Source organism: Chiloscyllium plagiosum, unplaced genomic scaffold, assembly GCF_037043375.1.
Source record: "Chiloscyllium plagiosum isolate Xiang-an unplaced genomic scaffold, Cpla_swu_hap1 HiC_scaffold_3, whole genome shotgun sequence".
In the NCBI taxonomy this organism is placed as follows: Eukaryota; Metazoa; Chordata; class Chondrichthyes; order Orectolobiformes; family Hemiscylliidae; genus Chiloscyllium; species Chiloscyllium plagiosum.
In genome coordinates, this window is record NW_028270141.1 from 109,705,343 (window position 1) to 109,730,082 (window position 24,740).

General features: G+C 39.4%; 1 protein-coding gene across 2 annotated transcripts in view; it reads left to right on the top strand.

Annotated features, from left to right (window-relative positions):
• The window catches only part of phip (PHIP subunit of CUL4-Ring ligase complex), a 200,247-nt gene that overhangs the window by 122,068 nt on the left and 53,439 nt on the right, over positions 1-24,740 (top strand). For both annotated transcript variants that reach the window (XM_087982461.1, XM_087982466.1), the window contains exons 16-20: positions 254-382; positions 5,507-5,732; positions 6,853-6,987; positions 8,261-8,444; positions 9,982-10,084. In XM_087982461.1, coding sequence (XP_087838587.1) covers positions 254-382; positions 5,507-5,732; positions 6,853-6,987; positions 8,261-8,444; positions 9,982-10,084 — 777 coding nt within the window. The remainder of the gene's footprint in view (positions 1-253; positions 383-5,506; positions 5,733-6,852; positions 6,988-8,260; positions 8,445-9,981; positions 10,085-24,740) is intronic.

Here is a 24,740-nt window from a genome sequence, read left to right on the forward strand (position 1 = left end):
AATGATGTTCCTCCCTGTGGAATGTAGTGGAGATGTTTAATTCTAATTTTGAAGATCCTTCAGTGTTAGATATACAATTCTGCATGTATGTGCTACCAATAGTAAAGTTAAACATTCTGTCCTTTGGTAATCATTCAATTTAGACTAAACAATTTGTTAGAAAGCCTACTGTTTGTTACATGATGTATGCAACTGATATACCTGTGCACGCTTCTTGCTATTTTTACATACTATCTTTGCATTTATCTTTCAGATTGAAGGTCAGGGACACGGAGCAGTGTTTGACTGTAAATGCTCCCCCGATGGGCAGCATTTTGCATGTACTGACTCCCATGGGCATCTTCTTATCTTTGGCTTTGGTTCAAGCAGTAAATATGACAAGGTATGAATTAGAAACAAACATTTTTTATATTTGTTCTGATTGTAAAAATTTTCGCATTGTTTTAGTTTAATTCAGATTATACTATTATTTGACTTCACTGAGATGTTTAATTCCCCTTTGCTGCTAGTTTGGAATGCAGACATGACACTGAAGATCAGAAGAGTATGGTACAAGGTTATCCAGATTTGTGCTTCCTTTACAGTCTGTTTTTCCATAAAGAGTTTTTAAGTTTTTCTTTCATTTTTCCATGATGAGTGAAATTAAATCACAAAAATAAGAAAAAGGAAATGAGTGAATTAGTATTGTTGGCATAGGAGGTTTTCCACGCAGTTGGAGAAATAAATTTAAGACATTTTAAACTAAACCTTTCATTGTAAGCCAACAGCAATTTATTATACAGGAAATCAAAGTTAACTTTTCGGGTCCAGAGATCCTTCCGCAGAAGAAACTGTTCTGAGGAAGGGTCACTGGACCCAAAATGTTCACTTTGGTTTCTCTTCACAGATGCTGCCAGACATGCTGAGCTTTTCCAGCAGCTTCTGTTTTTGTTTCTGATTTACAGTATCTGCAGTTCTTTTGTTTTTTATTTAACAATTTATTATAGCAAAATTTTTGATAAAAGATCACTCTTTAAGACTTTTAGGAGAAAGTGAGGACTGCAGATGCTGGAGATCAGAGCTGAAAATGTGTTGCTAGAAAAGCGCAGCAGGTCATGCAGCATCCAAGGAGCAGGAGAATCGACGTTTCGGGCATGAGCCTGACACTGGAGGCATGACACTGGAGATCAGAAGAGTATGGTACAAGGTTATCCAGACTTGTGCTTCCTTTACAGTCTATTTTTCCATAAAGAGTTTTTAAGTTTGTTTTTCTGAAGAAGGGCTCATGCCCGAAACATCGATTCTCCTGCTCCTTGGATGCTGCATGACCTGCTGCGCTTTTCCAGCAACACATTTTCAGCTCTTTAAGACTTTTGTCTTGTACTTATTGGAACATTTCATAAGAACACCAACTTCAGGGAAAACTAACATTTATATTGTATGAGAGGAGATTGCTAATTGGTTGGCAAACTGACTTTGATTGGGTAGAGGTATTGCAATGGAAAATGCAACAGTTAATTGTTTGATAATTAATTAGCATATAATTTTAAATCAGGCAGGTTGGTTCTCATTTATCAAGCATTGCCCTGAGAAATTAACTGGCAAGTGACCTATTTTCTTGAGTCTTACATTTTGCGTAGTATGTGATTATGTTCTTTCTGTTGGAAAATGGCAAGATCCTGTATGTTAAAATATATAACTTACAGTGCATGCAAGTGCTCCACATAGCAAGCTCAATTGACAATCCTGAATTGGTTCCCAGCACAATTCTGTGGACAGTCAGGATTATCCAGCAAATATCTAGTTTTGGAATTGTAACTACTAAGCAAAAGTGAGTACTACAGATGCTGGTGATCAGAGTCAAGATTAGGGTGGTGCTCGAAAAGCACAGCAGGTCATGCAGCATTCGAGGAGCAGGAAAATCGATGTTTCGGGCAAAAGCCCTTCTTCAGGACTCCTAATTGAAGGGCTTTTGCCCAAAACGTCAATTTTCCTGCTTCTCGGATGCTGCCTGACCTGTACTTTTCCAGCAACACAATCTCTGGGCTCTGTCTCCACCTGTCCACTTGTCTCTAAACCTCGCGCCCCCCACTCCCAAAAAAAACTTCAGCTTCAGAATAAGTACTGCTTTTTCCTATCTACTAACAGATCTGATGAAGAGTCACCAGACTTAAAATGTTAACTCTGCTTTCTTCCCATGCTGTAAAATTGACTTTATAAACAACCTCATAAATAGGTTGAATGGAATAATTTGCTCGCCCTGCGAAGATGCTGAAAAAAGAGCATTTCAAAGCTAACTTATGGGATAGTGGCTAGCCTGATCACCTTGGCTACCTTGCTGTATAATGATGGTGCTTAAGGTGTAATTTTTGGTCCTGAAAAGTGCTGCAGATTACCCTTGAAGAAGAGGTATCTCAAATGTTTGACCAGAAGGTGATACTACTGGTTTAATGCTGTACTGTGCAGCAGCAACAGCAGTGGTGTTTACCACTGACAAGATCCTGCTGCTGTCAAGATAAATGACTAATGTGGTAAATGAATTTCAGTGTAGTGTGATGCCAGGTATGTAGGCCATACGTTCCAAAGGCTGGCAGATCATATCAGACTGCATATCCGTTCAGCTATTCACAGCAAGTAGTGACCAGACCAAACTAGACCATGAATGCAAAACTTGTAAAAATGTTGGATGTTATTCTGCAATTGGATATCATTCCTGGCTAATCCTAAATGTTTGAAGAATTATGTTGACAACAATTAAGGATTGTTCCTTGGGCTTATAACATGGTGCATATAAGGATACTGGATGCTACATATATTAATACTTATTCACAAACAAATAAAACATGGATCACAGAATGCTCCTACTTCAGTTTAACAGGTGACAGCCATTCACTGGTTCATCTCTCCAGACAACGTTTTGACGAATCAGTGTCAACTTGCCTGGTTTAAAACTCCAACAAATTCTGGCCATGAGCTATAAAACACCATTAACCGTTGTATTTACCAATGCACTACTCCTATCAGAATCCAGTTGGAACCAGTCAGCATTTTACTCGCATAGTGTGAATGTTAAGGTTTTCTCCTTAATTTGCTATTATTCTGAATTGTCTTGTGAATTAATTAGTGCAAGATTCAAAGCTTTGAAAAATAGCTTTATTACTGTAAAACCCAAGTACTGTTCTGTACTACTGAATGATTATCTTATTGAATTATTTGATTTTCAACACAAATGAGGAATGAAGCACTTTGCTTTTTTCTTTCAGTTGATTGATTATAATTAAAATTTTTAGCCTTTAATTGTTTCCCTGAGACCATTAAGAGTTAGCCATATAATCTAAAATTGGAGACAAAGGATGGACAGTAGTTAGCACTGCTGTATCACAGCGCCAGAGATCCGGGTTCAATTCCCGCCTCAGGTGACTGACTGTGTGGAGTTTGCACATTCTCCCTGTGTCTGTGCGGGTTTCCTCCGGGTGCTCCGGTTTCCTCCCACAGACCAAAAAATGTGCAGGTTAGGTGAATTGGCCATGCTAAATTGCCCGTAGTGTTAGGTGAAGGGGTAAATATAGGGGAATGGGTCTGGGTGGGTTGCGCTTCGGCGGGTCGATGTGGACTTGTTGGGCCGAAGGGCCTGTTTCCACACTGTAAGTAATCTAATCTGATAATCTAATCTAAGACAGCAGGAATCCTTCCTCAAAAAACATTGTACTTTTACCGAAATTGAGCTCATTTTATCGTGTTTGCCCACATTGCAGGATTTATTGAATTAGTTTTACAACTTGTCATGGTGGTCATGTACTATAGTCAGCATCTGAAAGAAATGTGTAAGAAGAGTGCTAGGAATCTTAATTCAGAACTTTAACTGAAGAATTAATGGCCCATAGAGATGTTATAAGACCATTTAACTTCAGACGATGTATACAGGATATGGATTCAATGCAGCAGAAACTCATTCTTGGATGGAGATTCTCAGAAATACGTTTTGTCATGCTTGTATGTGGAACTAACTTCCACCAGAATTGATGTTTAATTCACTGCCACAGGTAGTTAAGTCCGGTGCTTATCTGATACTCCATTGAGTTGAAGATGGCAAAGATAGATCTTGCCCTAATTGATCAAATAGTATGGAACATTTCTACTATGTTGTTTATTATCTGGCATGGAGGGAGGATGTTTGTTTTGTAATTATTCTGATATAAAGAATCGTCCTTGAGAATTTTGGATAGTGCTACCTGGAGGTGTGGCTATACTTTGGAATTTGAATTTGATGGCATTTTCCTATTCTGCCTTTTCTTGCAGTTTCATGTGTTATCATATTTGTAAAAAGCTGTTAATTAATTTAGAATTGTCTTGGTAAACCTTAGTTTACTTTTGTTCAATTTCTTCCTAGTTAAACAAACTAGGCCTGTAAATTTTAGATATGACAGTCCAGTAAATATTTGACTGTTTAAGAAAAAGTCTTTTCAGTGTTTTATTAGTACAATCACAAATAAACACCAACTTTAAAATTTTCCAGACATGAAGGAAAGCGCTTCTTGGCTTTTATTGGTTTAAACTTCCAGTGCACAGTAGATTAATGGAAACTACCACATAACAGGCAGTTTGTTATAAAATGTAATTTACTATGAAACACAGAGGATGTGGACTGGTGATGAACTATTTTTTTCGAGACTGACAACAGCTTTGAAATCTCATAGGAGCTGCCCACAGAAAGCTAGCAGTGGCTCCCTTGTTTTATTTCTTTGTGTGTTAGCTGTTGGAGGACTCCAGCACCCAGTAACTGTGATTTCATTAATGTATATGCTCAAATACAAGAATCAATTCTTTGATATGTTCAACCTTTGCATCTTTGTGCCTATAGTTTCTCATTGTCTTGTTCATGGCATTGCTGCTGCCAGTCAGCATTGGCTTATCAACCAATCAGCACTCTTTTCTTCACCAGAATAAATTGTTGTGATTGTTTGAAATTTGGCATTCTACCTTTGTTCTGGTGAGTGCAACATTACAACTTCAGCAACATGTGTCTCTTTTCAGCGGTAAATGGTTTCTTCCAATTGGTCATTTTACATAGTTTCTTGTGGAAGGAACTCCAAAGTAAGTACTATACTAATAAATGAATTAGGAGCAGGAATAAAGTATTCAGCCGCTTAAACCTCTTCTGTCACTCAGAAGGATCATGAGTAGACAAGCAGGAGGCTGGAAGAACACAACAAGTCAGACAGCATTAGGAGGTGGAAAAGTTGACATTTCTTCTTCAGGAAGAGTTATACCCGAAACGTCAATTTCTCCACATTCTGATGCTGCCTGGCTTGCTGTGTTCTTCCAGTCTTCTGCTTGTCTACTTTGGATTCCAGCATCTGCAGTTTTATTTTTGTCTCTAACTCAGTAAGAACAAGGCTAATACAATTGTAACCTCAAATACGAAATTCCTTCTTTACCTATTTCAATCAAGTATTTTAATAAATCTACAAATTTTTCAAAGCTTTAAACAAATAAATTCCAGCTGTTCTGAAATTCCCCAATACAGATTTCTGATCAGATGTTCTTCCATACGGATTATCGACCTTTAATTCGAGATGCCAACAACTATGTCCTGGATGAGCAGACACAACAGGCACCGCATCTTATGCCACCTCCATTCCTCGTGGATGTAGATGGTAATCCTCATCCACCAAAATACCAACGGCTGGTACCTGGTCGGGAGAACTGTAATGATGACCAACTCATCCCCCAGATGGGCGTGTCTGCCACAGGTAATATGAAATGTCAGCCCAAGGTTTTGAGACTAATCCAGGATTAGGGCCTGCCATGATACAATCTGAAACAGATGATGGTTCTCCTGAACTTTGATAATATTTGCTTAAAATTATGTATGCTGTCATCAAAAACACTGAAGTACAGGTGGGTTACCTATTACTTTAGTTTGCTACTCTTCTGTACAATAGATTAAGTTTTTTATTGCCCAATTGATGTTGATGTTGCTTCTAAACACTACTTGTGGAAGATATCAAGAAGGCAGCACACCATCACCTTCTCAAGGGCAACTAGGGATGGGCACCCACAAGTCAATTTCACTAACTTCTAAGCATCAGTGTCTTGACAAAACCTCAGATTTACGTTGTGCTGAATGAAGTATATTATCATATACTTAAACAAAACAAATACATGACTAGGACATTTCATAATCTATGTTGTGCATTTTAGATGTATGGACATCATTGACCAGGGCACAATAAATATGTAGAATGCAGTATGTATAATATATATGTGTAGCAATCCGTGTCAAGTTTTCCTTTTGTCAATATACAATATCTGTATTACATTGAATTTTATTAGATTAGACTAGTTTCCCTACAGTATGGAAACAGGCCATTTTGGCCCAACAAGTCAACACTGACCCTCCGAAGAGTAACCCACCCTGACCCATTTCCCTACTCTATATTTACCCCTGACTAATGCACCTAACACGATGGGCAATTTAACCTGACCAATTTACCTGACCTGCACATCTTTGGATTGTGGGAGGAAACTGGAGCACCTGGAGGAAACCCATACAGATGTAGGGAGAATGTGCAAACTCCACACAGATAGTCGCCCGAGACGGGAATCGAACCAGTGTCCCTGGTGCTGTGAGGCAGCAGTGCTAACCACTGAGCCATTGTGCCGCCCAATTTTGTTGTCCTTTGTTTAAGACTTTGTCTTTAATAATATATTTGGGCCGGTAGAGACTCTGTTAATTTACCAGTATTGGAAAATAAAACACCTTTTAATCATCAGGTGTGACAATGATTGTTTATTAGTTCTTTATATTAACAATTAAATTGTGTATTTTTGCTTACTCTTCATATTTTCTGTTTGCCACTATCTCTTAAGGATTGAACCAGGTTCTGAGTCAGCAAGCAAACCACGAAATCAGTCCTTTAGACAACATAATCCAACGTCTACAGCAGGAACAAGACCAGAGACTGACTGCAGGTTCCAATAACACCCTGAATAGAGGGAGAATAGGTGTGACAATTTAACAACTGATCAATAAATGTATTGTTATAGTTTATTTTACAAACTAAAAAGCAGAAAACTAAGTGAAGGACAGTTTTGGCTCAGGCCATTCATCCATCTGTCCTTGAGGAAAGAAGCTGTCACTTCAGAAGACGCCTGCATGATTTTATTGGCTCTTGGGTATTACTTGTGTCATTAGATACCAAGATTCCTTTCTAAACTAAGCATGAACTCTTGGATTTTGTAAGAAATGATTGTCTATCTCAATACTGCAACAGTAAACTTCAACAGCAGTTTAATTCTCTCCTTTCTGGTGTACTTCACAGAATCACAGAATTGTTATACTGTAGAAGAAGGCTATTTGGTCCATCATGTCTGCATTACTACTTTGAGCATTTTAATGTAGTGCTAATCTCCTACCTTTTTCCCATAACCCTGTGTGTTATTTTTATTTAAATAATCATCTAATGCCCTCTTGAATGTCTCAATTGAACCTGCCTCCACCATACTTCCATGCAGTACATTCCCTATTCTAACTACTCACTTGGTGAAAAAGTTTTTTCTCACCTATCATTTACTACTTTTGCAAAACATGGTAAAACTGTACCCACTAGTTTGTGATTTTTTAATGAGAGCAACAGTTTCTCCCAATCCACACTATCAAGACTCTTTATGATTTTGATAACTTGTATCAAATTTCCCAGTCCCAGTTTTTACAATCTATCCTCAGAACTTGTCTGATATTTGGAATCATTTTCATAAACATTTTCTGCACTTTCTCTAGTTCATTCCCATCCTCCAATAGTGTGGCATTCAAAACTGTACAGAATAATCCTGCTGAATTTTCAACTTAAGTCCTGTTTAACTTCATCCTCCCTGCTCTTGTACTCTGTGCCCATATTAATCAAGCCTTGAATACAGTGAGCTTTATTAACAGATCCTTCTTCTTGTCCTGCCACTTTTAATTACTTATGTATCCATATACCCAGTCTCTCTGTTCCTACATATCTTTTAATAGTGCCTTTCATTTTATCATGTCTTTCCATGTTCTTTGTACCAAAGAGCACCGCATCACACATCACACACTGCATTGAACTTCATCTGCTCACTTCTTCAACTTGTAAACTTTCTTTTAAATTGACCTACTCACAGTTTGCTATTTTCCCATGTTTTTGCTTCCAACAATAAAACTGTTTGAAGTGTGTTTCTGCGAGCTTAATTACATTTTAAATTTTTGGTGCAGTGATGTACATTAGAAAATGTTTTAATTTGTTGACACCAGGCTCTCAAAGTTCTACCTCTGAGATGCATTCACCTCCAAACGTCGGATTGAGACGCAGTGGACAAATTGAAGGTGTGCGGCAGATGCACAGTAATGCACCAAGAAGTGAAATTGCCACTGAACGGGACCTTGTGGCCTGGAGTCGAAGGGTGGTAGTCCCAGAACTATCTCAAGGTGTAGCCAGGTGGGAATGCATACTGTTTAGAAGAAAACGGTAGTCTCATTGGCCTTATTTAAAGAATTCACTCTTTTGAATATGAGTATTAATCATTTTATGTAGCCTTTTGGAATTTTCTATCCTACTGACAGTATGGTTTGTGAAGGACATTCTGGCCATTAGCAGTTATATGTAGACATATGAATGAGGGGCAGCGCTGGCCAATCCTGGCTGATCTGATTATGGCTTCAGTTGCTGTACGGTGGCACAATGGTGAGCACTACTGCCTTACAGTGCCAGGAACCTCTGTTCGATTCCAGCCTTAGGTGACTGTCTTCACAGAACTTTCATATTCTCCCATATTACATAGGTTTCCTCTCCACGTCCTTGTTTCCTCTCACAGTCCAAAGGTATGCAGGTTAGGTAGATTGGCCATGCTAAATTGTCCCATGGTGTCCAGGGATGTGCAGGCTAGTTGGATTAGACATGGTTAATGTGGGTTAGGTGGATGGGTCTGGGATGCTATTTGGAGGGAGGGTCAGTACAGATTCAATGGGCCAGATGGTCTCTTTTTGCCTTGTAGAGATTCTACGATGCTAATTCTATTTTCCTGTCTATCCTCTCTACTCTTTGTCTCCTTTGCTAATCATGAATCTTTCTAATTCAGCCTTAAAAATATTCTTTGACCCTACCTCCAACCAGGGAAAAAATAAATCTCTCTTAAATGATAGATCATGTTATTCTTATTGTACTTTCCCTGGTTCTATTCTTTCCAGTAAGGGGAATAATTTTTTTCAACATCCATCTGACAAATTCCAGTGTTTGTTGTAAAGTGTATCTTAAATATTATTAAACTAGGTTTTACAGTGTAAGATTTTAAAGTTTGAAGTGGAAATGTAGGGTGGTAAGCAGCATTGGCAATTTTTTGTAATTCAGACTCTCACAGGACAGATTTAAATCTGGCTTCATTCCATGTTCCTTTGCAAAGTTCTTCTACTCCGAAGTCGCAAAGTCATAGTTTTCAGTATCCTGTGAATGTATTGTACCTTGGAGCAAGATTTGCATAACTAAAGATTTTTTAATGACAAATTTGAGGAAGATTTGTCCTAAAGATCACTGCCCATTAAACTTACAAGACAGTTTTTATTTAATAATCGTTGAATTGTCAGGCATTTTCATTTTATTTCAAGGCTACATTATCATTTAAATTTTGAAGAAAGCAATTGGGTCATAATGCTGGCTGCCACCAAGATATCAACCTCAGTATCATGACTATATAAAGAATTTTGTTTTTTCCCCCTTGGAAACTAGATTTTTTGGTCTTTAAAGTGTTGCTGAATTCAACAGTGATGTGCATTTACACAAGGATATTTAATGCTGCAAAGATGCAGGCACCTGATTAATGTAAGGCATCAGGTTTTTGATTTGTTTTGAACTTGATTAACTTACTGCTTTATGATGTGATTGGACAAACTAACTTCCTCTCTTTAGTTCACTTCATGCATTAGCCACATGATGGATGTATGAGAATGCTTCTAAGTTCTCTTTTTCTCTAATATTGCAGTAAACAGGAGGACTGTAGAACAGCCAAAGGAGAAGAAGAGGTAAACATTTTTAAATGTGAGAAGAAAAAGAAGTCAGCAATTCAGGTTCAGCGAGAAAACAAGGTAACGACTTAATCCGCTGCCTTCAGCAATTAACGAATGGCCTGAGAGAAATGAGGCGCTTGTTTTAAAAGTCATCTGACCCTTCGATAGATATGATATTGTTTATCTTTAACAGCTCTTTTTACTACAGACAGCCTATGTACTGCAATAGTATCACTGACTACAGGAAAGTTTGTTTTCTAGATTTTTTTTGAAGTATTACATGTTTTGAATCTTGTATATTTCTGTGTATTTCTCGAGTTATACATTCTCAAATACTACTACCGTTTATGAATATTTCTGTTTGGCAATGCGCCATGACAGTAATTGTGCCCCTTTTATTATACTTACAGAATATTTAACAACCATGTTCAAAAAGTTTTATATTGCTTGCTCCATTGCTATCCAAGATGGCCTCGAGTTGAGTGTTGATTTCTGATTTATAAAGGGAAATTAACTCAGTCCTTTTGAAATAATCATGTAATTTCTGCACCTAATGCATGAAAGTCCAGTGATTTAAAATTAGATTAAGTTTGCACAGGCACACAGCAAATAAGGATTTGATGGTCCAGTCTAGTTCATTGACATTTGAATTATTTGTTATTAGAGCTTTGCAGAGACTGTTTCCACACACATAATGAAAAAGACTTTGTGAGAATGTGAAACTAAAAAGGGAACTTTGGACCAAAAGGGTTAACAGTAAAATACACACTTAATTTCTTCTGCACTACAACAAGCCTCAGTTAAGAGGTCAGTCACTTTTCTAGCACCTTGATAATTTTGCACTTGAGCTCACCACTGGGAGGTGGAAAAAGGATGCCTGAATAAATCATCATTTTGTTATTCTTTCTTACATGGTAAAACACTTACTTATCCATCTCTGTTTCTAGTTAACACTGTTGAAGTTGCAGCTGCAAATTTTGCTGATGCTTTCTTTATTATTATGTCTGTGAAGTTGTCTGGTCACTTGTTAATACTTAACCAGCAAGTATTCTGGTGTCAAAAGGAGACTGAATGAATTCCAACAGTGACACATTCAATATGGGTAGAAATGTTAATTCTGTAACACAAGGAAGTGACTGTTATCAGAATTTCTGAAAATATGTACACACAATATTGTGCACCTAAGTCAAATTTGAAGCTATGGGGTGAACAGAAATCATGGGGAGACTTTTCCTTGCTGTAGTGAAAGTAATGCGAGCTTGGTGTCAAATTAGTGTGAGAATGACAACATCAGATTCTTGGCATTGCGAAAACTTTTCCTCTGAGCCTTAAATAGAGACCTCCTTGAGTAGCGACTATCCATTTCCATTCTCTTGTATTTCATTAAAGATCCAATTCACCCTATTTATATCCCACATCCAATTCTCCTCTCCTTTACTGAGAAACCAGGACAAATTCCTTGCAGATATAACAGTGCAGGTATTTGGTGGCTGCAGATGGATGCATGCCTGCCCTGACTATCATCTTATAGCTTTTTTTGCGTAGTGCTCTTGCATGGTTCATGGCTACCATCCTCCTTGGCCCTTCATCCATGCAATTCAACATCAGCAAGTTACAAGCCTCACCATATCATCATGCCTGCTGTCAGACCAACTCAGACACCACTTCGACACTTGACTTTGGAGCTAACAAACAGCTACAGCGTGAATGCCTCTGCTGGCTGCTTTCCCAGCAGGAACATATATTTCATGTATGCTGGACAGTTCGGCTTCTATCCAATGGTGTTTACTAAAGTAAGAGGTGACTTGATTGAAACATACAAAATCCTGACAGTCTTGATGCAGATTGGATGTGAAAAGGCTGTTTGCTGTGGTGGAAGATTCTAGAGTCATAGAGATGTCTAGCACATAAACAGACTCTTCGGTCCAACTCATTCATGCTGACCAGCTATCCCAACCCAATCTAGTCCCACCTGCTAGCACCCAGCCCATATCCCTTCACACCCTTCCTATTCATATCCCCATCCAGATGCTTTTTACATGTTGCAATCGTATTAGCCTCCACCACTTCCTCTGGCAGTCCATTCCATATATGTACCACCCTCTGTGTGAAAATATTGCCCCTTAGGTCTCTTTTATATCTTTCTCCTCTCACCCTAAACATATGCCCTATAGTTCTGGACTCCCCCCACCCCAGGGAAGAGATTTTGTCTATTTATCCTATCTGTGTCCCTCATGATTTTGTAAACCTCTATAAAGTCACCCCTCAGCCTCCGATGCTCCAGGGAAAACAGCCCTCACCTATTCGACCTCTCTCTCTAGCTCAAATCCTCCAACCCTGACAACATCCTTGTAAATCTTTTTTGAACCCTTTCAAGTTTCACAACACTCTTGAATTAGGAGTCAGTGTTTACCAAGTCAGGGGTTGCCCATTTAAAACAGATGAGGCAAATGTTTGCGTCTGAAGGCTGTAAATCTTTGGAACGTCTTTCCTCAAGTTGCTAGAGGCAGAATCATTTAGATTTTATTTAAGGAATGCAAAGTTATCAGGAGTAATGAGGAATGTGGAGTTGAGGCTAAGTCAGATCAACCATGATATTATTGAGTGGCAGAACAGACTGAATGGACAGAATGTGCATATTCTTACTGTATATTTGTATGTAAGCTTGGAGTTGCTGTTCTTGGCAGTATCTGTCTTTGCCTTGTCATTTGACAGGGAGGTTACCCATGCTTTTGCAAATACACCTTTGGCAAGTTTTATCACTAAACCAGCTGATTGTGAAATTTTTTTTAACTGAACCTCCTAATTGTTTTGAATGGCCCTTCCAAGTGCCACTGTTTACCAGCACACCATCAAAGTATTTAATACAGTTTAGAACACTGTTTTGTGCTTGATTCATTGGGCTCTGGAAAGTTGTTGGGATATTTTTAGCCTGAGTGGCATTATTCTGTATCAGAGAAATCTGGTGTGACAAAGGATGATCATCTCTTTAGCTCAGGCTTTTAAAGGTGCTTTCCAGTATCCCTTTGATATGTCAATTTTAATAAGAAGTATGACACTGATAAGTCTGTCAATAAATGAAGAATTATGTAGGAGTCTACCTTTGTTACTGCATTGAACTTTCAGTAGTGTGTGCAGAATCTGGTTGAACCATGAGGCTTCAACCCTAGCACGACTGGGGGTCTCCAGCTATTTTGACTCCATTCATTGACGTGGTTTTCAAACATGCTCCATTTCTGCTTTTCTTTGAAAATGATGCTGTTTTATAGCATAGGAGGGATTTCTCTTACATCTACATCATGAATGACTAAATTTGTACACCCTGATTTATCCCTACAAACTCCTTGAAATTTTGTTGCGTCTGCTCGCTCTTCTGCATGTAAGTATTAAAGCATGGTGTCTAACATCCATAATAGTACAGGGTTAACTAATTCTATGATAGCAGGTTCAATTTGAGAATTACCTCATCCTCTCTCTGCCTCATTCTCGTTATCTGTTTCATTCTCCATTGTCCTTACTACCTGGCACTTCTATACTTGCTTATTCTCTTCCCAGTGATCATATTACATCATCGTACTGATATGAGGTAACAGGTCCTTTTTTTTCAGCATTCTGCCTGTCAGTAAAATAATTTACTTTACCAAGCTTTTTGATTATTCTTGCTTTCTGTGGTTGATTGTGTAAAGGCAGTAATACTCAGAAGTCATGCCATGGTTGAAATGCTAGAGTTCTGGTGTGCCTGACTGCTCATACCTTTATGAAACTAAAACAGAAATTGCTCGAGAAACCCAGCAGGTCTAGCAGTATCAGTGAACAGAAAGCAGAGTTCATATTTCAAGTCCAGTGACCCTCAATCAGAACTTATCTTCATGATGTTTTATGAAGCTCTAAGGTGTTCCTTATCCACATTGTAGGTGCCTGTGAGCTGCTCCCGAAATGCAGATTTAATATCCTTCCGTTGTAAAAATATTTCTGATTCACTTCAGAAGACCTGTTCTGTCCATAAACTAATTCAAAAAGGACTGAAGCTTATAGATTCATGAGGTGAATCTTGGGTGACAAATTGAAGAAATTCCAACCCTTTGTCTCAATCATGAAAATGTCCTGACAGTATGCCCAGATCATTGCTTTGAAAGTTTAGTGTTACAGTTCTAATGTTCCTGATGTCTTTGATTGGTATGCTGAAGGCTTTAAATATTGTACACACAGACTGTTCATGACTTGCTGAACAATTGTTAGACATAAGTGTTGAACCTTGATCCATCTTGGTTTCCACTTGTAATTTGTATTGAGTGAAGAGCTGAGTTAACTTCTTGATCACTACCTTTGTAGAAATTGTCCCCAAAGGAATGACCTTTGGGAGCTGATGAGTCATATCCATGATGGTAAGGACATACTGATGTCCTGCTTTTGATTTTGGGTAAAGATCTCACACGGTCTATTAAGACCCTCCTAAATGGCTCCTCAAAAACTGGGAGTTAAAGATTGATTGCAGGTTATGGCTTTCCAACAATTTATTCGTGAAGACAGGTGTTACACCACATTCCTGTGAAGACCCAACCAGTAAATCTAATGACTTACGAATGTTCAAGCCTTTCAAATTACATCTGTTCTGCTATAGGAAATTCAAGGGCAATCCTCCGTATTTCGAGATGATATTTGGGCAGTACCACTATCTGGTGAACCACTGTCCAGTCTTCATCCACATGTCTGTATGTAGGCCTCCACTTCCTCATCAGAAGCCAATTTTTAATACAATAACATTTTGCAACTGCCTTTGCTTCAGCTTTAGTTTGAGTCAATTGTGATACATTTCTTAACTCTGATTGTCTTGCTCAACTGGACAAGACTAATTGATAATAATCCTATGAATATTTGAATTCCCAAAAAAGGTTACTGATAACCAATTATCTGCCAAATGCTAATTTAACTTTTGATGATAGACTTTGTTTAGTCATTGCTCATGTGATGACATAGGAAGAAAAGATACTTGGAAACTTTTCCTGTAACTGCTTTGTCACTTGACCTCACGTAACTCCTCTGTGACTACTGGAGAAGCCATTATTTTTGCTCTAGCCAAATCGTTCCCCAAGAGTTGATTAATTCTGTCTAGCGGCAAGCTGTGGACAATCATGTTATGACGGGGACAGACAGCCAAATCAAGGACAGAGCCTTCCTACCTCTGTGTTCGCAACACCACAAAATTAAAACCTTCGTACACACTTAAAAACTGACTCCATTGGTTCCTTACCAGACTCTTTGAATAACCAATCCCAGACTTTGTGAATAATCAATACCAGACTCCAGATTTATAGTGTAAAAAAAAATTAAAAATACAGTAGTTTGAGCAGAGCAAAGTTAAATAACAAGGTAATCGAATGAATATGTGTGGTTTAAACTCAGTCTTCCTTGATCCTAGGCCTCTCTCTCTCTCTCTCAAAAGAAGATAAACATAATTAGGGAATAAATAAAAAGGGAAAAAGTAAACAAGATGTAAACAAGTTAACTGGCAATTCACTTAAGCAGACTCCACAATTGTAATATCGCTGTCAGACAAGAACGAAGGATTATATCTTGCTTGGTTTCTGACTCCACCGATGCATTTAAATATCTTCCAGTAGGGTCCGAGGAATATCAATTTAATTCTTATAACTGAGATTCTATTCTCAGAATATTCATTAAGTTGATAATGAGAGCACAATCAGGGATCAATCACACTTCCTTCCTCTAGCTTTTCTAGGTACAATCCTTTTGACCTAAACACAGTCCAAAAACCAGTTCAAACTCTGACCTCATTTTTTTTAAACGACTGGCTGTCTTCCTATGAGGACCCACTTAACATTCAGCATCTGCAATTTATTTGAGCAGAAGCCTTTCCGGAGTAAATGTGTCTGTGGAGCATTTTAACCATGAAATAATATACAATTAATTTTCAAATCTGACTTCATTTGTTTTCTTAAAAAAAAGCTGCTGCTCACAGTCCACAGGTCACCTTCAGTTCTCAGCTCACAGTTCACAGCTCCAAAACAAAATTTAAAAAAATTAAAAATCGGTGAGGGTTCTAACAACAGCAACACTCACTGTCCTAGACGTTAGGTCACATTGTAGGTATGCCTGAAATAAAGTGACTTCCCACTAATATTATTTACTAAATTTTGGCATTCATTTTGCTTTCTGGTAGAAATGTCATGTTTTTCCCCAGCAGTTTGAGAAGCTCCTGTATCGCTTAGCATAAGTACAGTTTTACATGCTTTCCTTGAGAAATAAGGAGTTATGTTTTCTTTTCACAAATATTCTCTGTAACTGTTCAGTATCTTGTTTACCTCCATCATGTTCACAACAGTGTTTATAATCAACATCATTTAGGACAACAATTTGGTCTGGTGTACAATCAGTCAGGGCTTCTTTCTTTACAGTGACCTGGTGGACCCCAATAACTCCCATGGGTTTACTCTGGAACTGTCAGCAGTTTGCGTGAAGGTGTTCCACCTTCTGATAGTGGAATTAGGCCTTTGTTTGTCACTTCTACCCTCAGCACCCTCCTTTTTAGCTTGAAAAAAAGAGAAGCTGAAGCACTCATAGCTCTCATAGAATTTCATGGAATCCTGACAGTGTGAAAGGAAACTTTTTGGCCCATTGAGTCCACCCTGACCCTCTGAAGAGTGCCCCACCCAAACCCAGTGTGTTTCCCATGGCTAATCCACCTGACTTACATATCTCTGTACATGGGCAATCTATCATAGCCAGTCCATCTAATCTTCACATCTTTGGACTGTGGGAGGAAACTGGAGCACCCGGAGGAAACTCACGTAGGCACCCCTTCACGTCCTTGGCTACTTGCCTTCCTGTCATCCTCTCATTTACTATCATTTTTGGGTTTCAGGAGATTGTGGAAAATATTTTTGGATCCGTGAACACATTTGTAATTAAAAGCCATGTCAGATGCCTATCTTTCTGTTGAAACCTTCTGGTTCTCTGTATGTTCTTACCAATGGGCAGAGTAACTCTTTTAATTATTACAAGAGAATTATTTCCCTCAGTGCATCACACATAGTCTTCACCTTGAATACCAATGTGCAGCAGTCAAAGATATTTTGTTTTATCCTCTCAACCTCAATATAAATCTGCCCAAGCTACATCTGGATGTTCGTAAATTTCTGTCTCTCAACTTCAGGGTGTAAACTGAATGAACAAGAAATAGCTTTTTTTTTTTGCCACCTTATCTCTGGAGAAGTACCTCACAAGGCAAGGCCTAAACCTCATTAACTCTGTCCATCAACTTGCTTTCCATGACCAGCGTCTAGTTTTCTGTTAGCCACCTTTCCAAGATGGTGGCGCTGGCACGGTAAGTAGTATTAGAACTCCTAACCCTGCATGCTTCAGGCCTCTCTTCTGACGTCGTGGAAACTGGAGCAATATCAGAGGATCTTGGCAGCAGCAGTGGCAGTGCCCAGATCGAGGACTGCCTGGCTTTGGTAGGCTTGGAGCCTGGTTTCAGGAACTCTGAGCTTGGTGCCCGGAACCAGGCTGTGTTTTTTGTGCAGTGTAAGATTGAGTTCAGCGAGGCTTGGCGCAATCTGCTTGTAATGCCGAGCATTTCATTTTATTTTATTTTTCTAATTTATTCTGAAGATTTTGTACCTAGGAAGGTTGTATCTAAGACGGCGTGAAGGACTGTAATGCTGAACTTTTTATTTCTTTATTTTTCTGATTTGTTCTTGAAATCCTGTACCTAGCTACCTTTGTCCCTAAGAAGGTGCTGTTAGTGGCGACTTTATAAACTTTTTCCCTGTACTCAAGCGAGTACATGTGATAACAAACTTAGTTCTAATTCTTTTCTCCTTCTATTTTTTCCCAAAAGAAATCAAAATGCCTTTTTGTCCCCTTTGCCAAACTTCACAGAAAGACTTGAACAAGTTTAAGCTTCTTCCTATTGGACCTTGGGTTAAACCTCATTGGAAGATTCCTTAGAGTCTGAGGCATCATTCTTTTTCTATTCCAGCTTTCTAAGCTGATGTTTCTTTTCTTCACTCATTTTCTCTTTCCTGCTTCACTTCTTTTTCCTTTTCTCATTCCCTTGACAATTCCACTTCTGGCCTTGTAAACTTTTCTTCTTTTCCCTCACTTTCAAACTCAGGTTTTCTTATTTCTCTTCCGTATTTAGATTTTTTTATAGTTTATTTTCTTGTTCAAGCTGCTCCATGTGCAACTTAAATCCAGGTAATTTGTTTGATTCAACCAACTGGATTACCTCGTCTTTCTTCCAATTTCTAATGGGAGAAAGTGAGGACTGCAGATGCTGGAGATCAAAGTTGAAAAGTGTGGCGTTGGAAAAGCACAGCAGGTCGGGCAGCATCCGATGAGCTGGAGTGTCGATGTTTTGGGCAGAAACCCACATTCCTGATGAAGGTCTTATGCCTGCAACATCGATTCTCCTGCTCCTCGGATGCTGCCTGACCGGCTGTGCTTTTCCAGCGCCACACTTTTCGATTCCAATTTCAAATGGTGTGCTATTATCCCAATTATGTGTTTTCTAGCCTCTGCTTTTACTTTTACCTTCAACCTATCCACCAATTCTAATAAACTAGGATAATTTATTTTATGTAAGTCGCTTGGAACTAAATCTTCCAGAAGTCTTTATTATCATCAAGGCCATTTTCATTTTTAAAAATGCTCTAGAAACCTGATGTCTTTCCTTTTTAGCCATTTCCAATTAATATTACCACACTTCCAATTGGAATCTGTTAGTATGCGATATTGTGCTCCAAGCTTCTAATTTTATGTTCTGATCAAGGTGGGAAGGAGTATGCTCTCTCTCATCCCCCTACGACACAGGTCACAGCATAAATGTAATTGTTTTATCCAGTTCCTGATGTGGCCAATTGTATGTTTTCTCTATGTTACACTTTGAACAATGACATCCTTTAGCCAGCTTTATTTAATAAGCACAAAATTATTCATTAATTGCAGAACAAATCTTACTCGGCAATATGCAAAACTGGCTCATATACACAATGAAAGTAGAAGTGTTTACCTCTCTAAACGATCAAAAAAATACCTACCACATAAAAGAAAACAAATGGATTTTTCTCTGCAGATATTCACTTTGTGGAAACAATACTTTTGGCCAATAACACTTAGTAAAACATTTATAAGGTATGGAAAATCCAGACAGTTGTTGGCCTGGCACACACAGACGAGTCACTAGATGCATACAGTTGCTTGATTCTCAGCAAATCCTATTTGAAGCCATAATATCGAAAGGTACCCTTAAAGAAGACAATCTGGTATCGCACTGGATTCTGACAATGATGTTTCAGAAAGGCAGGAAGGTCAGCTGAACAATCTTTTCCTTGATAGGTTTTTTTTCCCCAACTGAAAGTCAAACAATTTAATTACAAGTAAAATACTGTTCAAACCAAACCCAACTCTTTGCCAGTCATAAAACACGAGCAGGTGACCTCTGGTAAACAAGACCAGCAATTAGCTAAAACTATGTCGTTTCCAAGAAATGCCTTGTTTAAAGAAAAATTCCAATGTCCAAAGTCAGCTTTTTTAATGAAAAGCTGGGAATTCACAGAATTTAAAATGAGCCTAGTTTTCCATAACCCTTTAAAAAGACATTATAATTATCTAGACTGGCTGCATCATGCAACATTTGCAATAAAAGTCAAAAATTATAGTTTGTATGACTTTTAACATTACATCAGCAACATTTTGCATATTTATTGTTCTCAACAATCGCAGGAAGATTTTTGAGTTCACTTTAGTGAGATAATATGTGCCACAACCTGTTCAGTCTTTGCTGACTTATTGTATATCCTAATTCTGGTATCGTACTTGGAAATCTATGTTGCACCTTCAGTAATTCTTCCATTACCTTCATCTAATATGAGAACCAGATTTGCGCATGGTCAACCAGTGTGAGTCAATCAAATTTGCATGTAGGAACTTTAAGGATGTTCCTGGGGATTGTTACTATTAAATATTTGAAAATAAAATCTCAGTGCCATACAACTGCAGAGGTGCAGAAAAAGGCTGTTGATCCGGTTGGGTCTGTGCTGGCTTTCTGAAAGTGTGCACCTCAGTTAATTTCCTCTAAGTGCCCTCTCTCCCCTCCCCTCCCCTCCCCGCCCCCTAAAAAAAGCCTTGTGCTTTCTTCCTTTTCAGATAATAATGAGTTCCACTTGATTCCCCGATTGAATTTCCCACCAATACTTCTCAGGCTGTGCATTCCAGAACCTATTCACAGCCCGTTCAAAAAAAAAAGCATTTTCTCATGACATCATTACTATGCCAGTTATCTTAATTCTGAGGCCTCTGGTTCTTGACCTTACCAGTGCAGTTTCTCTCTCTTTACTCTTTCTGGGCCCATCATGATTTTGCACATCACGGTGGGCGGCACGGTGGCACAGTGGTTAGCACTGCTGCCTCGCAGCGCCAGAGACCCGGGTTCAATTCCCGACTCAGGCGACTGACTGTGTGGAGTTTGCACATTCTCCCCGTGTCTGCGTGGGTTTCCTCCGGGTGCTCCGGTTTCCTCCCACACTCCAAAGATGTGCAAGTCAGGTGAATTGGCCATGCTAAATTGCCCGTAGTGTTAGGTAAAGGGGTAAATGTAGGGGTATGGGTGGGTTACGCTTCGGCGGGTCGGTGTGGGCCGAAGGGCCTGTTTCCACACTGTAAGTAATCTAATCTAATCTAATCTAAAACTATCAGATCTCTTCACCTTCTCTCCTCCAAGGCAAACTTTCCCATCTTTGCTGATTTATCTATGTGTCTGAAGTTCCTCATCCGTGGAGCCATGCTTGTGATGTTTTTTTCTGAACCCTGTCTAATGCCTTCACATCCTTCATAAGGTGTGATTCCCAGAATAGGATGCAATACTCCATTTGAGGTTGAGCTCGTGTTTTATACAAGTTTAAGGTCCCTTTTTTTGTACTCAGTGCCACATTACATAAAGTGCAGGATATTGGACGCTTTATTAAATGTTCTGTCAACTAATCCTGTACTGTTCAATGATTCATGCACGTATTAACCTGGTCCCTCTGCTTTGCCATCACCTTTAAAGTTTTACCCTTTACTTTATAATACATCATCTAATTCTTTCAAGAAAATGAATTGCTTCACATTTCTCTGCATTGTTTCATTTGCCACTTGATTGTCCATTCCACCAACATTTACATGCCCCTTTGAAGCTCTGCACTATCTTCCTCACGGTTCACAATACTTCGAAGTTTTGTATTATCTGCAATTTTCAAATTTTTATGTTGTACAGTAAAGTCTAGGGTCATTAATTGATAGCGGGGAGAACCGGGCTCCTAATTCTGAGTCCTGGAGAACTCCACTGTGAACTATCCTTCAGTGATTAGAACATAGAACATAGAAGAATACAGCGCAGTACAGGCCCTTCGGCTCTCGATGTTGCGCCGATCCAAGCCCACCTAACCTACACTAGCCCACTTATCCTCCATATGCCTATCCAATGCCCGCTTAAATGCCCATAATGAGGGAGAGTCCACCATTGCTACTGGCAGGGCATTCCATGAACTCACGACTCGCTGAGTAAAGAACCTACCCCTAACATCTGTCCTATACCTACCCCCCCTTAATTTAAAGCTATGCCCCCTTGTAATAGCTGACTCCATACGTGGAAAACGATTATCACTGTCGACCCTATCTAAACCCCTAATCATCTTATACACCTCAATCAAGTCACCCCTAAACTACCTTTTCTCCAATGAAAACAACCCCAAGTGCCTCAGCCTTTCCTCATACGATCTTTCTACCATACCAGGCAACATCCTGGTAAACCTCCTCTGCACCCGTTCCAGTGCCTCCACATCCTTCCTATAGTATGGCGACCAAAACTGCACACAATACTCCAGATGCAGCCGCACCAGAGTCTTATACAACTGCAACATTACCTCAGTACTCCGGAACTCAATTCCTCTACCAATAAAAGCCAGTAGGCCATATGCCTTCTTCACCGCACTATTTACCTGGGTGGCAGCTTTCAAAGATTTGTGTACATGGACACCAAGATCCCTCTGCTCATCCACACTACCAAGTATCCGACCGTTAGCCCAGTACCCCATCTTTTTATTACTCTTACCAAAGTGAATCACCTCACACTTAGCTACATTGAACTCCATTTGCCACCTTTCTGCCCAGTTCTGCAGCTTATCTATATCCCGCTGTAACCTGCCACATCCTTCCTCACTGTCTACAACTCCTCCGACTTTCGTATCATCCGCAAACTTGCTCACCCAACCTTCTAACCCCTCCTCCAGGTCATTTATAAAAATGACAAGCAGCAATGGTCCCAAAACAGATCCTTGTGGAACACCGCTAGTGACGGCACTCCAAGATGAACCTTTACCATCAACTACTACCCTCTGTCTTCTTCCAGCCAGCCAACTCCTAATCCGAACCTCCAACTCACTCTCAATGCCATACCTCCGTATTTTTTGCAGTAGTCTACCATGGGGAACCTTATCAAACGCCTTACTAAAATCCATATACACCACATCTACTGCTTTCCCCTCGTCCACCTCCTTAGTCACCTTCTCAAAGAATTCAATAAGGTTTGTGAGGCACGACCTGCCCTTCACAAAACCATGCTGACTATCCTTGATCACATTATTCCTATCCAGATGTTCATAAATCCTATCCCTTACAATTCTCTCTAAGATTTTGCCCACAACAGAAGTGAGACTCACCGGCCTATAGTTACTAGGGTTATCCCTACTCCCCTTCTTGAACAAGGGAACCACATTTGCTAGCCTCCAATCTTCTGGCACTACTCCTGTAGACAACGAGGACATAAAAATCAAGGCCAATGGCTCTGCAATCTCCTCCCTTGCTTCCCAGAGAATCCTAGGATAAATGCCATCAGGCCCAGGGGATTTATCTATTTTCACCCTTTCCAGAATTTCCAACACCTCTTCTCTACAAACCTCAAAGTCATCCATTCTACTTAATTGTGACTCAGTACTCACATTGACAACAATGTCCTGTTCCTGAGTGAATACTGACGAAAAGTATTCATTCAGTGTCTCCCCAATCTCTTCAGCCTCCACACGCAACTTCCCACTACTATCCTTGACTGGACCTATTCCTACCCTAGTCATTCTTCACAGATACCAACTAGATAAATAAGTAAAGCACTGGTAACGAAATGAACTGAGCCTAATCAATTTTTGATTTGGCAGTTTTCAAGATCTTTTCAAACTGTAGCTTTGAAAACAGTAACACCATCTAGCTCTACGTTAGATTTCTGAACTTAATTACCACTGTCACATGGAAACATCTTCTAGGTGAGTGGTTGAACACACAAAAATATTGCCATTCCTGAATTTCCCTGGTTTGATCCGCATTCCAACATATTCTCTTATTATACACCAATTAAAGCCTGTGCCTTCTTTTAAAAGCATGGGTCCAATTTTCACATAGAACCATTTGGAGCCACAAGCAGAATATTAGCAATACAGGCCAGATATATTTTGCATGACACCATTTGGCCCAGGAACAGAGGTGTTAAGCAGATGGCTGTGTTGACTGTGTATCTATGGCATGAGGTTTTGTAAACGTCATTTTGAAAATTTCTACCAGTGCTTTTTTTTTTTGAAAAAGGCAAAATTGGAGTGGGCGAGGTACAGGAGCAACAGCTGATCTGTTCTTAAAGCCACTTTCCCTTATATTTACTCACGTTATGTAAATGTTTTAGGCTTATTATTTCCTCTTATTAGAAAATGTATTTTTACGATGGAAGTTATTTACCACTTAAAAATCTGAATCTATCCTCACCTCATGAGAACTGCAACTTTGTTCAGAGTCTAGTTGGAGGTAGAAATGATTATATTAAGTTAATCTGCAGCAATACATTACCATAAAGATAGAGGAGCAGAATTAGGCCATTCGACTCATCTGCTCCACCATTTGATCATGGCTAACATGATTCTGAACCTCCTCCCCATAATCCTTAATCCTCTTACTAACCAATGTATCTGTCTTAAATTCACTCAATGTCTTGGCCTCCACAGCCTTCTGTGGCAATGATTTTAATAGGTTAACCAGTCTGGCTGATGAAGTTCTTCCTCATCCCCTTTTGAAGAATTGTCCCTTCACTCTGAGGGAATGCCCTCAGGTTCTAGTCTCTCCTACTAGTGGAAACATTCTCTCCTTGTTCGCTCTATTTATCCCCCCCGAAACAAAAACAGAAATCACTGGAAGAACTCAAAGGACTGGCAGCATCTGTGGAGAGAAATCAAAGTTAATGTTTTGGGTCCAGTGACCATTCTTCAGAGCTAATTTTAGCTGGGAGAAGGTTGGTGTATATATACTGATAGTGAGGAAGAGGGGAGGAGTAAGGATGGTTGGAGAAAGAGAGTTTCCATCCCTTCCTCCGTCCTCACTATCAAAGGGACCAAACACACCTTTCAGGTGAAGCAGTGATTACCGGCACTTCACTCAATCTTGTCTACTGCATCTGCTGTCCACAGTGTGGTCTGCTATACATGAGGGAGATGAAACGCAGACTAAGTGATTGCTTTGCAGGACACCTACGTCTGTGTGCAAAAATGACCCTGAGCTTCCTGTTGCCTGCAACTTCAACACACCATGTGTTCTCTCGCCAACATCTCTGACTTCGGCTTGCTGCAGTGCTCCACTGAAACTCAGTGCAAGTTGGAAGAACAGCACCTCATTTTCCACCTGGGAACTGTACAACCTT